Below are 15024 nucleotides of genomic sequence, written 5' to 3' on the forward strand. Positions count from 1 at the left end.
ACCCTAGGGTCAGGACAGGAATAAAGACGCAGATGTAGAGAATGGACTTGAGGACACGAGGAGGGGGAAGAGTAAGCTGGGATGAAGTGAGAGAGTGGCACTGACATATATACACTACCAAATGTAAAATAGATAGCTAGTGGGAAGCAGCTGCATAGCACAGGGAGATCAGCTCTGTGCTTTGTGTCCACCTAGAGGGGTGGGATAGGGAGGGTGGGAGGGAGACACAAGAGGGAGGAGATATGGGGATATATGTATACATATAGCTGATTCACTTTGTTATAAAGCAGAAACTAACACAACATTGTAAAGCAATTATACTCCAATAAAGATGTTAAAATAAAAATATCCTGTGATAAACCATAATGGAAAAGAATATGAAAAAGAATATATGTATAACTGAGTCACTCTGCTGTACAGCAGAAATGAACACAACATTGTAAATCAACTATACTTCTATAAAATTTTTTTTAAATGCTTATTGCAAATTTCAAATGCACACACATCCACATTCCCAAGGTCAAACCATATACACACAGACACACATGCAGTTTTTTTTTCAAATATCTATCTACATCTCTACCGTTCTTAAGGTTCTAACAATGCAACACAAACAATAATGACACAACACTTAGAAGATACTTAAGATTAGGAGGAAAAAATCACATTTGAAAAATATAAACAAAGCAAAAATTAATATAGTGTCTAAAGATAATGCAGACCAACATAAACACCCTTCTGGGAGAGTAGAGTGAGAGGTGTGATAATAGGCACGATAGAGCCGATTATTTAAAAACGGCGGGGCTGAAGAAACTTTCATCGCCCTTGCTGCTGATTTAAGAAAACCTCCAGAAGAGAAAAGCAGGCTCAGTTCTCCAGAGGGCATTAGGAAGCGCTGGACTCAAGGCAGAACCTAACGGGCCTCTGCAGTGCTGTGTGGCTGCAGGAATCATCCTTACCCTCCGCCTTTGCCCCTCGTTTGTTCCCCAGGCCTTGTGTTTCAAGATTTTTGAACGTGACCTATTATCCTGTTAACTACTCTGCAAGGCAGGCATTCTTATTATTTTTCCAATGATTTTCCGATTGCAGCTCAGAGATATTCCCCCATTTGGTCCTCTAATTCCAAAAATGGGACTCTTGCTCCTACACTCCATATTTGTTACTTAAAGTTCTTTAGAGCTATCATTAAACGTTCATAAAAACATGTTTTCTCAGATGCCGATTTTCCTTACTTCGGGAGATCAAAAGAAGACTTTTAAAAGTCAAGGATAGTTTATATTTTTGAGGCTGTAACAGAAGATTCCAAACTGGTATTTTCTGGTGAAGTCTGGATTTGCTTCACAATTTTTCCTAGTAACAAAAGCTATGTTGCAAACATGATAATGTCACTGTAGCCTCATTCAGAATATTACTCACTCTTTCTGTTGCTTTGCTACTTCAGCACTCGGGAAAGTTTGAATTTCCCAGTAGTGTGACCATGATACTATTTTTGTATCTTCAGCGTCCACTTATTTTCAATTTAGTGAATCTACGGTTGAGCTGAATTTTGAAAGCTTGCTGGAAAAAAGGAGCTGGATTTTATTATTAAAAGATTTTAAGAATAAAAAATTTTGATATATAAAGAAAATATGTTCTTAAGAAGAAAGCAAACATAAAACATACTATTTCTTCAAGTTTTCCTCCATTTAAATACCAACATCATCTTAATCCCTCAAAGCACATACTTGTGAATAGCATAATATTAATATTTTTGATTGTAGAATGGATTATAAAATTATTTGATAAGCACTAGCTACAAATTTACTTCATGACTGATTGCAAGTTTATGTGAAATTCAATAATAATAATACCAAAAATGTAAGGTCATCAAAGAAAATTTGGATTCAAGAAATGGGGGGAAGAAAAGAGCTCAAACTAGAGCTTTAATCGTCTCCTAGGTATAACATGATTAGGTTAGGCACACAAGCAGGGAGTTACTTGTCTTAGGCATAAAAAATGTCAAAGTAATCAAAAAGTATAAATAAAAACATGGATCACAGAGAAATTTACTAATTCCTATTACCCTTTCATCAAACTGCTAAAGAAAGTTCTATTTCAAGAAAAGAAAAATACCAATGTGGGAGGGGGAGTGGGATGGGAGAGGAGGAGACCTACCCCTTTGGTGGGTGGTAGCTGGTAGCCCCAGGGTCCAGCTTCCCTTCAGCGAGCTTTTTATATCAGAGGCGCCAGAGCTGTTCCCGCTTCTTGTGCCCCAACAGGTCCCTTCTTTCACCGCCAAGCTTCTCTCAGGTGTGGTCTGAAAGAGCCCTTCCATTTCCTCCCGATCGACTGAACTCCCTAACCTTTTGTGTCTTATTTTCATCATCTCTCACCAAGGGTTCCAGCGACTTTGTTTTTGCCAAACTGGAGGACTAATCTCCCATTGATGCTAAATCCTTCCATTTGAAACATTTTTTCCTTCCTTGGCCTCAGAAACTTTAACTATGTTTTAGTTAGCTGCTTCTAATGATCCTTCTCATTCCACACGGCACAGTGTCTTAAAACACACAGATTTTGGAAGCAGATGGACTTGAGTTCAGACCCTTCCAGCTGCCACATTCTAGCTCTGAAGGTTAGGGCAGGTAACTGAACTTCTCTTAGTCCCATTCTTTCCATTTGTAAAATAGGGATGATAAAAGTACCCACCTCATCTGGTTGTTACAAGGAGTGAATAAAGCAATACATGTAAATGTTTTATGGCACAGTTCAGTCACATCAGTTACATGTATTCTATAATCAGGTTCTCTCCTCAACTTGTCCCAAAAAACTATTTTATAGTGTCAACACTTGTTTATGTAGCTAACACTGAAATCACTAGCTTAAATGTGCTATGGGAACTCTAAATTCCTAATGCCCAAAATTGCATGTATCCTCCATCTATTAAAACTTCTGGCCTTTTCTATTTAAGTCAAATGACTTAGTAGAAAAGGCTATCTATCTCTTTGGTGATAGAGTAAATCTCATTAATTCACGATTTATGAGGCAGTATACGTAGTGGTTAAAGGCTGCTTACGTTCGATTTCCAGTTCTGTAATGTATCGCTACGTGACCTAGGACAAATAACTTAAAACTCGTTGTGCCTCGGTTTCCTCAGTTGTAAAACAGGAAGAGTACTAGTGCCAACCTCATATAATGCTTAGTAGGTATTATATTAATGTTTATTAATACATTTATTAAATAAAATAAAATTTACAGTGTGACCTTTGTATTGATTTAAATAGAAAACTAATTCAGTAATACTTTCATAGCGCAAAACAGGGTGTTTTTAATTAGTTCCTCTTCTTTCCTTTGAATTCTCATTGCCACTACCACTGTCCACGGCTCGTGACCCAGCATAACCAGATGATGGTAAAAGCTGCCCACCCTGCCTCTCTAAACTGATCTCCCGAATTCCAGGCATTCTTCTACTTTAATCCATTTTTTATTTAAACCCTAACTGCCAGATCAATCCTTTGGAACAATCCTTTCTTATTGTCCCCTTTCGGACTACTCCATTGGTGACTCCCACCAATTCTCAGACAATATACAACTACCTCACCTTCAATCGGCTTATCTAGTTCCCTATGCCCAGGGGCAGGTCTTACCTAAGTGGAACTCCCAGGGTCACTAAACCCTTCAGGTCTTAATTCTTGTTCTTCCCCCCCCCCCCCCCCCCCCCGCCTAGAATACGCCACATCCTATTTCTTCAAATCTTATCCATCTTTCAACAACCAAGTCTGATTCCACTTGCTCTGTGGAGCCTTTTCAAGCTAAGGCCCTCACCCACAGCTTATGCAATACTACCTAGTATCCTAGAGAAGAGGAGACTTTCTTCTACATACAACTTGGTTCTTACCATAAGGTTCATTTTCAGACCGTTATCTACATGCTTCACGTGTACATATCTTGCCTGGTATTTCCCGTTGCACAATCTCAATACTGTGCATATGGTAGATAAGGTGGAAGCAGGTGAGTTCATAGATGAATGATGATCCTGATGGGGGCATAAGTAGGGTTTGTTCAATTTTTTTTTTGCTTTAATTTCACCGCTGGATGATTGAATGGGCATTCATAGTCATGAATGTGATACTATTTTGGCCACATTAATGAACATACCTAAACTAGAATCAAATAGTTTAATAAGTTCAACTCAAATGTATATTCATATCTGTGTGCAGAATGCTCTTTATTCATGTTCACCAAATTAATGTCTATGTGAAGGAAAGGTACAGTTAAATACCTAACGATTTTTTGTATAAAAAATAAAAGCCTTACATACTCAATACTATTGAAGTGGAGGCGCTTACAAGCTCTTTATAGGGAAGAAATGGTGGTGGAGGTGCTGGTTACACCTTCTTTCTAGTGGTTTACGTCCACATACAATACTGAGAAGTTCTGCAAGTGTGAAATGCTATGAGAAAGACCAAAATAAAAGTCTGGTCTGCACTCTCAGTCCTACATTAGTTCCCATGTCTGAGGATCTTTTCTTGGTAACCCAGGAGGAAGAAAAGAAAGCCAGAAGGAAACGGTAGCCGAAGTTTTCCCTTCAGGATGGAAAGATAAATGTTTGTAAGCGGCTTCAAGGCAATGATGCTTTAAATGAAGTAAAAATTTAATTAATGGAATTTCTTCCACAAATAATTTTTATAGTAAAGAAAATAGGTTAGTACTATGGGTTTAGTAATAATAATAATAGTAATAATAAAAACAATAACAGCAACAGCAGCAGTAGCAGCAACAACAACCAGAAATGTATCTGGGTCCTAACAGAGCTAACCTCATCTCTCAACTAGTGGGATCCAGAAACCCACCCAGACTTAATGATTTAGTATCTGAATTTTAACAAGATGCCTACATCCAACTTTAGGACACACTTTCCTAATCCATTTACATCTACACTAACAAATGATCATAAATGTTTCACTGAATAATGATCCTTTGTGCTTCCCAATCCTCAAAGCAAGGTCCAATTTTTATTCTTGTACTCAAACTCTTAAATTCCTTTTTCTTAAATAACAAAAGCAGAAATAACAAAGGATACCCTGCTTAACAAGCAATTAACTAAAACTTCCAACTAATGAAAAATCTGTTCTGAGTAATGAACATTTTACAATTTCTATCTGACTCTGCTTCAATCCACAAAGATATGCCTATAAGACACATGTTTTCAGACCCTACACACACAATGACTTTCCTGAGCTGAGAGACTCAACACAACAGTGCAAGCTGCCAGGAGAGAAACCAGACCCTGGAGTAGCCATAAGGAGTCAGTACTGAAGAGGTCACAGTTGGCTTCTGGCTTCCTTCACGTACAGCCAATGATTCTGCGTCTCAGAAATGCTAGATACGTATCAAAGCTAAAATAACATAAATTGCAGATTAAAGCAGAATCTATTGGCAGGAGTTATCTACACAGGATCCTACTCGGGAAACAAAATGACATTGCAAGATGACATCCCAAAGCATTACAGAATGAGGAAACTGGACACATCACTGACAGTTCAACCTTTTGCTAAATTCCAGAGAACAGTCCTCTGAATTTTAAGGCGATTTCCTTGTCCCTTCTTAAGGAGAGGGCCTATGGAAGCTAAAACTCCCATACCTCCAGCGGCTACCCAAAATTCATATTGAAGTATTTCAAATTCTCAGATATTCGGTGTCATCTGAATTCAGAGAGTATTTGTACATACATTTTTTTCTAGACTAATTTGCTCTTCAGTTTCAGAAAAATGCGCTTAAGCCATGCAAACAAAAAACAGAGAAAAAAACAAACAAACAAACGTTTCCCTCTGGTTAAGTTTATTAATCAGAGTAAATGCAGTTCTATCTTATCATCTTTCTATGAGGAAACTTCTGTTCTTTTTTTAGATTTGGAGAATTGCTTTTCCTGACAGAACCCCCAGAACTGAGAACCCTGAACTGCAAACTTGTCCTTTGTCCTAGTTGTTTACCAGCCTTATCAGGGCACACATGGGTTGGCAATGTGATTCTAAGATAAAAATTCCTAAGATATAATTAGATGTTTTTCCAAGAAATATCACCAATGCAATGAAAATTTGTTTGCTCTCTTCTCCTTCATATTTAAAGATAATGATCTCACAATTTCTTGCCATTTAATCATTTTCTTTTAGATAAGTGAGAAACATTAACTTGGCACTGAAGAAAAATACATACTTTTAAAATAAACAATACTGAAAACACAAATCTTATCTTAAAACTTCTGTGACATTTAAATAAACACACTTTTCTCCAACAACACACTTCTTAAAGCTTAGAACAACATAAATATAATGAAAAGAATGTTATATCCCTGAATTTAACTGTAAATGATAAATGACAGAAAGATATAGTCCAAGCTAGTGATGCCCAAGCTTTCTTACAGTGCCTTTCAGACTCATTAGTTCAATTCTGAACAAAGGGGAAAAAAAGAGAAAAGTAGAAAATCACAAATGCATATTTGCTAAGCTGCAGAAGAACACTCTCTAGCCCAGTGCAAGAAGTGCTGTGAAAATATCTCAAGTTCTCTACTGAACTCCATCTTTGCTAGAGACTAAAAACCAGTTTTGCAAAAAAAAAAAAAAACTTCTACTGCCACCTGCTGGTAATTTATAGTCAGTGGTTCTCAAAGATGCTTGAATGACATAAATTCTAAATTAAAGCAGAATCTTTTGCCTTTTAAAGGAAGAACGTTAGATACAATATATGTTTCAAGAAATACAGACTATCACATTTTCCTGATGCTGACTGCTTCCCTCACTGACACACTGCCCTGAAAGGAAGTCAGAGGCCATTACGTTTTCATTCTTCCCCTTTCCACAAAAGCCATTCGACTTAGTCCTAGGCCAGCAATAAAGATTTAAAACCAAATGGTCTTGGCAGACCTGTCTACAGAGTATTCACAACTCAAACACTTGAGGTCAGCTAGAGAAATTTTACTCTTTTAGCCAAAGACCCATAGGCCAAACTGTATTTTTTAAGACTTCTCTATAGGACACAAACTATAAGAATGTGAACGTATAGTTGATGGAGGATCCCAAATGAGAGGTCCAAGACTGGAACTGGAATCCCCCCACTGGCAAGATTCTGTAACTGGAGATATAAACGTGATTTTAAAATTCATAAATGAAAGGGTAGGCCCAAGTTCCTGCAGTCAGCTTCATTCCTTTTTTTGGAGAGTCGAAGAATTTTTCAAAGGCTTTGCTAAAAGGTTTTAAGGGAGAAAATTATTCTCTTTAATTTAGAGAGTGTTTTAAAAAATCAAAGTAGATAGGTAAAACATTTTGAGCAAACAGTACTTTCTATCCACAACCTATCAACAATTCTTCCTGCCAAAAATAAACTACGGAAGTTCCTTTTTAGTTATGTCACGTGACAAGTCATACATTGTAGGATTTTTCATGCCACGTTGCTTTATCTATTCTAAAAATATACTGAATAACATGGATTTGACTATTTTCTCCAAAATTAATGTTAAGTATAATGTGAATCTGAAGGCAGTATCCCAAGATATAAATCCTGTCTTTTTTTTACATCCCTAGACATGAGTAAATTTGTCTGCTAGGACACTGAAGAGTTGTCTGTAATTCTATGGTTCTATAATTAAGACTTGTACAAATTCTGCTGCCAAAAAATCACCAGAGTGGGTGATGAATACAGCCAAGTAAACTCTAATTATGGAAGGCGGGTTTTCTAAGATCTTAAATACAAGAAGCAAAGGCAAGATCAGACAACTAAGATAGCTACCAAGGCAATATAAATAGTCTTGTCAAACTCAATGTAAGCCCCCCTTTGGTAACAGCTGTTACCTCTCATAGTTCATAGGTACTTTAAAAGCACAATCTGGGATCTTCTACTTAGAATTCAGCACTTCATTGTTCCCTAAAAAAGAGTTATGGAACTTACTCATGTCATTTTCACTCCTGGGACCAAAAAAGGCAAGAGAAGTCCAATGTCCCAGATAATCTTCCATTTTATATTTCAGCTCCTCCTCTAGTATTATTTTTAAAGGTTCTGTTTGGAGGTCAATAGAATGCCATTAGCATTCTAAAATGCGTGCAACTCCTAAGTGTAAGGACGGCACAATAAATTTACGTAAACTGAACACATGCATACACCAGCATGCAATCAGGCACCAGCATTTTCTGCACTTCAGATGTGCACCCACCTACCCAGAAAAGAGGAAATTTTATAAAACAATTTTACAAAGTTTTCTCAATAATAACATTATATAGTGTATTCTTCCAGTTGAAACTGTAATTACAGTCTTCAAGTAGAAGTGATTATGCTTTTTCCTGTTTGCTTATATAGATGTCTATGCCCATCTTACTCCTAATCAACAAACTGCATGAATTTCTCATTTGAGCCCACCCCAAATATCACCTCCTCTGTGAAGACTTCCCTTACCTTCGCAGAAATATTAAGTCCTCAACTATATTCACAAATAGTCTGTGTTCACACTAATTACACTGCATTAGAGTTACTTGTATGTACATCTACTGTTCCAGACTGTGAATACCTTATGGACAGAAAAGGCATTTAATTTCATCTTTTTGATCTGCTTTCCGGGCTTTAAACTGTATGCTTTAAAACGCATGTTAATGAATGACTCAATGTTTTTCACACTATTTCTTCTGCCATAGAAACGGTTTTTCAAAAAAGAATGTTCTACCAAACTGTATTCTATAATATTAAATGAAGCAAAATATATTATCCAGATGTCTTAAAGTATATATCATTCTGGGCTTCCCTGGTGGCGCAATGGTTAAGAATCCACCTGCCAATGAAGGGGACACGGGTTCGAGTCCTAGTCCGGGAAGATCCCACATGCCACGGAGCAACTAAGCCCGTGCACTACAACTACTGAGCCTGTGCTCTAGAGCTCGCAAGCCACAACTACTGAGCCCCCGTGCCACAACTACTGAAGCCTGCACACCTAGAGCCCGTGCTCCGCAACAAGAAAAGCCACCGCAACGAGAAGCCCGCACAGGGCAACGAAGAGTAGTCCCCACTCATCGCAACTAGAGAAAGCCTGCGTGCAGCAACAAAGACCCAATGCAGCCAAATATAAATAAATAAATAAACAGTATATATTATTTTAATGCCCTCCATACAAAGGATCTGTAACAGAGCATATTTTATTCAGATTAAATTAAAATGTGCTCATTTTAACATATATACACATTAGTAATACATAAACTGACAATATGATGCATCAAGATAAGCAGCAGTTATTTTCTTGTAAGCGGTGACACTAAGGTATTTCTCTGTAGAAAGTTCACGAAATACACTTTTTAGACCTGACACTCTCATTTCCTCTTACTGCTCTCCTTCCCCATCCTCTTCCACTACAATTTAAACAAGCTTATTTCAACTAAATTGAGATTAAACTTTACTTATATATTCAACCCAAGGATCACGGAAGAAGAAACATGAACATCACATGAAAGTGGGAAATCCCAGCGCTCTCTTACCTGTGTACCTAAGCTGGCTGCCATCATGTGAGTCAGAAGTTTAGCTGCAAACATGGAATACCTGGCACAGAAGATATGGGAAAGAACAGCCAAGCAGAGACCTGTAGAAACAAAAAAGCCCATGTGTGGTTTTACAACCCATGAATAAACAGAAGCATGGTAAAATCTTTGGAAAAGGTAAGCACATAAGGCCGCATAGCACAACATCTCAGGGAACATTCATGTTCCAATTTTAATCCACTCCACTTGACAAGACATATAAAATCCTCACACTTATTAAGCCCAAAGGTTAACTTCAAATTTCAAATATCTACTTGTTTACTTCCCTACTAAAAAGAAAACACAAATTAAGCAGATTAATAATTTAGACAAGTTTTACTGTTTAAGAAAAGAATCAAATTCCAATCTAATTTTCCATGATCAGGTGGCTTGGCTAAATAGAGATATTTAGGGAGGTGAATAGGATTTTTCAGGCATAAAATTGTGAATGGTGTTACCAAAACTCAGGTTTGGTAATTACCCCATTTTGTCTACTAGAAATAATTATGTAATTACAACAGTGGTGATTATGAATTTTTAAAGCAACCTTATGCTCCTGGGTGCCAAAACCAGGAACAAAATGTGTTCTTTCTCACTGAGATGATTTTTAACCTAAACATCTACATTTCCAAGTAGTGTGAAGAACATTATTCTTATTTTCTTTAAATCTACTTGAATTCACCTACCTATACTACTTCAAGGAGAAGATCAGAATCTCAGGACTAACCCATAAATCTTTTATCTTGCAACTTGTATAAATTTCTTTTAATGTTAGGTTTTAAATGTAGAACGTATATATATTTTAAAAATATTTCCTGCCTTTTAAAATTTAAATGTGCTGCACAAAGTAACCTATTTGCTTTACCACTTAAGCCTTTTACTCCACTCTCATCCTCAGTAGGGTTATTTCGTCTAAGAAGTGTTGAAACATAACAACTGGCTTGTGTATGCTGCTTTGCCCTGTACTCTGCATGCATTAGCTCATTCATCAACGCCTCCGTGGCAAACAGGAGATCCTGCATATGTTTAACATTTTGTTTCTTCATTATCTTTTCTGAAGCCATGGAACAAACTTCTCAAGTACGTACACCACATGTTGGCATAAGTGGACTGGGGGCATCTGCAAAATGCCCACACGGGGTCTGTGACTAATTGTCAGCACAAAAATGCCTCTCAGAAATCCTTCTGGGAAAAGCTTTCAGTATGTTTACGTTTGCATTAGGTAGACAAAGTTCCACACAGGAAGTGAGGCTTTGCATTAGCCAAGGCTTTCAGCCTAGAAATTTGGCCAAGAAATCCGGAGTAATCCACTTTTAGGAAGGCTGCCATGAGGTGTTCTGGGACAGGTGTGCAGGTCCTGGGGCTGCCTGCCCAATCCTCCCACACAGCTACACAGTATAGCCAGAAACTGCATTTTTACTTAGGTAGCTTATAAACTATTTAAGCTGCTGCTCCAAACTCAAAAATGTACACTTTGAACTTCCTGTGATGGTCAGAGTCACCTTAAACTGAATGTTCAGGTTGAGTGTGAGAGTGTGTGTATGAGTGCGTGTGTGTGGGTCTGTGTGTGTTACCACACTGACTTAAAAGCAGGGCCTTGGAAGTCTCATTTCATTGCCGGCCACATGATCACAAATATGTGCTTTACTGTGAGTTTACTGTGGTGGACGGTAACAATGTGAGGCAAGGGGATTAGGGCTGGGCAAAGGAGAAATACTCCTGAGTCAGCTGTTTCTTTCTAGTTCACAAGAAGAGCTTATTCACAGCCTTTTCCCCTAACTTGGTAATTCTCCACTATACTCCCATTTCATGATATAAATTTAGTACAGTTAAACTTGACCAGATCAAGAATATTTAATTAAGTCTATTAAGCTTCAATTAAAATGCTAGCATGACACCTGGTGGCAGTCCAGGATTCAAAGCCAGTGGCAGGAAAGTGCGCTAGGTTCTATTAGCCTGTAAGTGTAATGTATGATGGTTATCTAGATGCATTTTTTATTTAGGAGAAATGAATGCGGCTAAAAAAACCTCAAGCGGCCTAGCCTCAACTGGCCTTGGGAGAGATACTGAATACCTTAGATTTAAAGAAATAAATACTTCAATTACCAAGTTCCTAAACACTATATGCTAAGTATTTTTCTTTTATTTTCTTATCTGATATTGAAGAGCTGTATTCAGCATCCATAATTTAAATTTACAAGTCAGTTTTTTAAAAATTGTAACTTTTTTTTGGTTTAAATTCCCTTAATATGTAAATCACAGGGTACAAAAAGGTATAATCATAAATAGAATTTTAAAAAAATAAAGTATAACAATTCCAGGTATTACCTAAAGGTATACTCTAAACAGGTCTGTAAAAACTGATTCCTTGGCAATTATGTAGAAAAACAAGTTGCTGATTGAATAATTTTCATTTGCTTTTTTCCTTAGCACTATGTAGGTTACAGAATACGTTGGAAAAAAGCAATTAATCTGTTTACTAACACAAATAACTTTTCTATACGATTAGACAGTAAGATGGAAGATAAATTACCCTTAACAAAATGATAACATTGATAATCTTTGATTTAGATAAGAAAAACTCTAAAGAACCGCTGGATTCTTTTGCTATTACCAAAGTGGACCAAAGATCTTATCTATCTATAGAATATTCGAATGTTTGCACGTGTAAATACATATGTACTGTTTGTATATAAATACAGATATCCAGTAAATAACTCTACTGTTTGGCATCACTTACAAATGGGACATACTGTCCAAATCACTGAAGTTTATCCCTCCACAAGCCAAATATTAATACTTTTTCCCATGAAAATCTCTTTAAAATATTTATAAATTTTGTATTGCTTTACTTATGTATCTCTGTCTTCTCTACAGATCAATCTAAAAACCAAATGATCACCAGATTATTAAATCAGTTATTCGCTTGTTAGCTTAGGTTTTTTTCTCTTCTCCCACCTAATGTTAGCTGTAACTGTCACCTTTTTTACTTTTTGTTGCTCATCTCTATTGATTCCCATATTGCTGCAGCTCTCCCCTCAGCATGATGCCTCTTGATTACAGCTATTAATAAGCTAAGGACAGGAAAACAAAATTGTCAATCCTGGAAAGTTTTCTAGGGTGAACAAAAGTCAATACGAAACACCTTAGAGTACACAAGTTCTGTGTATTAGAGGGAAGGGTTTACTCCAGAGGGAAGAGGTTGCCAGGAGACCAACCTCTGGGTAACCTATGAAGTTCAATACAGTAGCCACTAGCCACACGTGGCTATTTAAATTTTAATTAATTAAACTTAAATAGAATTAAACATTCAGGCCCCAATTGTACCAGCCATATTTCAAGGGCTCAATAAGCAGATGTAGCCAGTAGCCACCACACTGAAGAGGGCAGAACATTTCCATCATCGAAGAAAGATCTACTGGAGAGTGCTGTGTTAAACTGTCCCAAGACTGTTTATGAAAGGTCACAGAACACAATTCTGGTCAAAGAGATGTGCAGGAAAACACACTGGGTGGTTTTCAGGAAAGTTTTCATTGCTCTTAAAACCGGATCCAAGTAAGTGCTTTTCCCTTGGCAAGCCTAGGCAGAGTTGTGGGATGCTTAGAGCTGCTGCAGCTAGCTCAAGACCACGTAGGGGCAAGGCGGAGAAAATAAAATAAAACCTTTGAGGAGAGCAAAACAGAAAAATGTAAGGAGGCTGGGCCCCTGATGATGCCACTGGGGTGCTGAACTAATCAACCCTGGAACTAAATTCTGCTTTTTGAAGATATTTGACTTGTTTTCTGTCACTTGCAGTCAGGGCCATCCTAAACAATACATGTTATTATCGATACAGAGCTAGAGAAATCCAACATTTTTATGCCATGTCAGAATTAGACTAAGCTCTCTGACTTCTTTATCACCTGCAGTGACCCCTTAAAACTGCTTTTTTTTTTTAAGTTCTGACATTTTTTTCGATTCTTCTTGTAAATAACTCCCCATCTGATAGAATGAAACTGTTTTGATAATTATAATTATAATGGCTATCTTAGGACAATGATTACTGTGAATATGAACTTAATATCTTTAGAAGAATCTGACACAGAAATTTAGTAAATATCTCTTATATTTAAAAATAATTAAAAATAAATGGGTGGTAGAGTTTTTTTTTCTAGAAAAACAATTAGAATATCAGCTTGTAAAATATAAAAGCACAACTAGAATATTCTTTTTTTTTTTTTACAATAGTCTTGCAGTTTAATAAACCTGAACAAAAGAATAAGCATGCTTCAAAGTATTTTGGATTGTGCTGATTTACTTATCCTGTAAGTCTTAGTATTTAGCAATTTATAGACAATTATCTCCTGTTACTTACTGTAAACAATGACATTGTGTTGGCATTTATATACTTAGTAATCTATAGAGTAAATAAAACTATTCATCATTTAAAAGGGAAAGCTTTAGTTTGACTAATGTGTTAAAGGATTTCTCCACCATAAGAGAACAAAAAAGAACAAATGTGAGGTCTCAGCTTAAAAGCACTTCAAAACAGGAGACTCACCCACCTACAAGTACATCAAGCATGACCTAGTTCATGTATTGATGTTAAAAACGAAGTGGATTACGGAACGTTACAGGGTCTCATTAAGTTCATAAGGCCATACGGATTGTACTCCAGAGTCAAAATTAGGATGATTTTAACCCAATGTCTACCTCTGATAGACCAACATCAACAGAGTTATGGGAAGCAGAGCAGGTTTCTTTGATATTATTCTCCAAATAGTAATAGTACCTCAAACCATGCTTAGGTTCCTCAATAACTATAAAATTAAGGCATTATCATCTAAAGTTATTGTAAGTTGTGTTTCTTCCAAATCACCTTTGAGGCGAGTCCCATAACGTTACACTGCTGTGCACAGTTATTTACTCATCCTCGCTATCTTTTTTTAGCTTTAAGGGATAACTTTAATTTCTTGGAAATTGATAAACTGGTTTACAATTTTAAAAGTCACAGGTATATAGCCTAGTCTTTCACCTTTCTAAATGGAGGATTATTAACTTCTTGGCCGACATGCCCATTTCATACACTTGGATCATTTTCGTTGTTCTGCTCTAGTAAAGTAACCAGAACTGTAAACCAGAATTGGAACAGATACACTGTGATCTATCCTGACGTTTTTTAGAAAGGGTTTAATTCCTGTCTAATTGTATGTTACCACATTTCATGAAAAGAGTTTGTCAGATTGCTTCCAAATTCAGAGGGATATTTGGTGTGGCCTGACCTAAATTAGAGAATGTGTATGTAAGATATATGAAAGTCTCTTGCCTCGTTCCTGGGGGCCCTCAGAGGGGTGGAATGTCATCCTCCCCAGAAGCTGAAACTGAGCACAAAGATAGGACTTTATGTCTCCTGATCCACAGAACGTGCAATCCATGTTACAATATGTCATGGACAGAGGGGAAAAAAACAATAATTTCAAATATGAGTCAGTCTAAGTCGAAAGTAATAAATGTAGAT

The 15024-nt window shown here is 36.9% G+C and overlaps 1 protein-coding gene across 1 annotated transcript in view; it reads right to left on the reverse strand.

Annotated features, from left to right (window-relative positions):
- The window catches only part of ADGRV1 (adhesion G protein-coupled receptor V1), a 560219-nt gene that overhangs the window by 290518 nt on the left and 254677 nt on the right, over positions 1 to 15024 (reverse strand). The window contains exon 84 of the mRNA XM_082458333.1: positions 9489 to 9589. Within this exon, the coding sequence (XP_082314459.1) occupies positions 9489 to 9589 (101 nt within the window). The remainder of the gene's footprint in view (positions 1 to 9488; positions 9590 to 15024) is intronic.

Source organism: Balaenoptera physalus, assembly GCF_965194825.1.
Source record: "Balaenoptera physalus genome assembly, chromosome: 3".
Taxonomy (NCBI): Eukaryota; Metazoa; Chordata; class Mammalia; order Artiodactyla; family Balaenopteridae; genus Balaenoptera; species Balaenoptera physalus.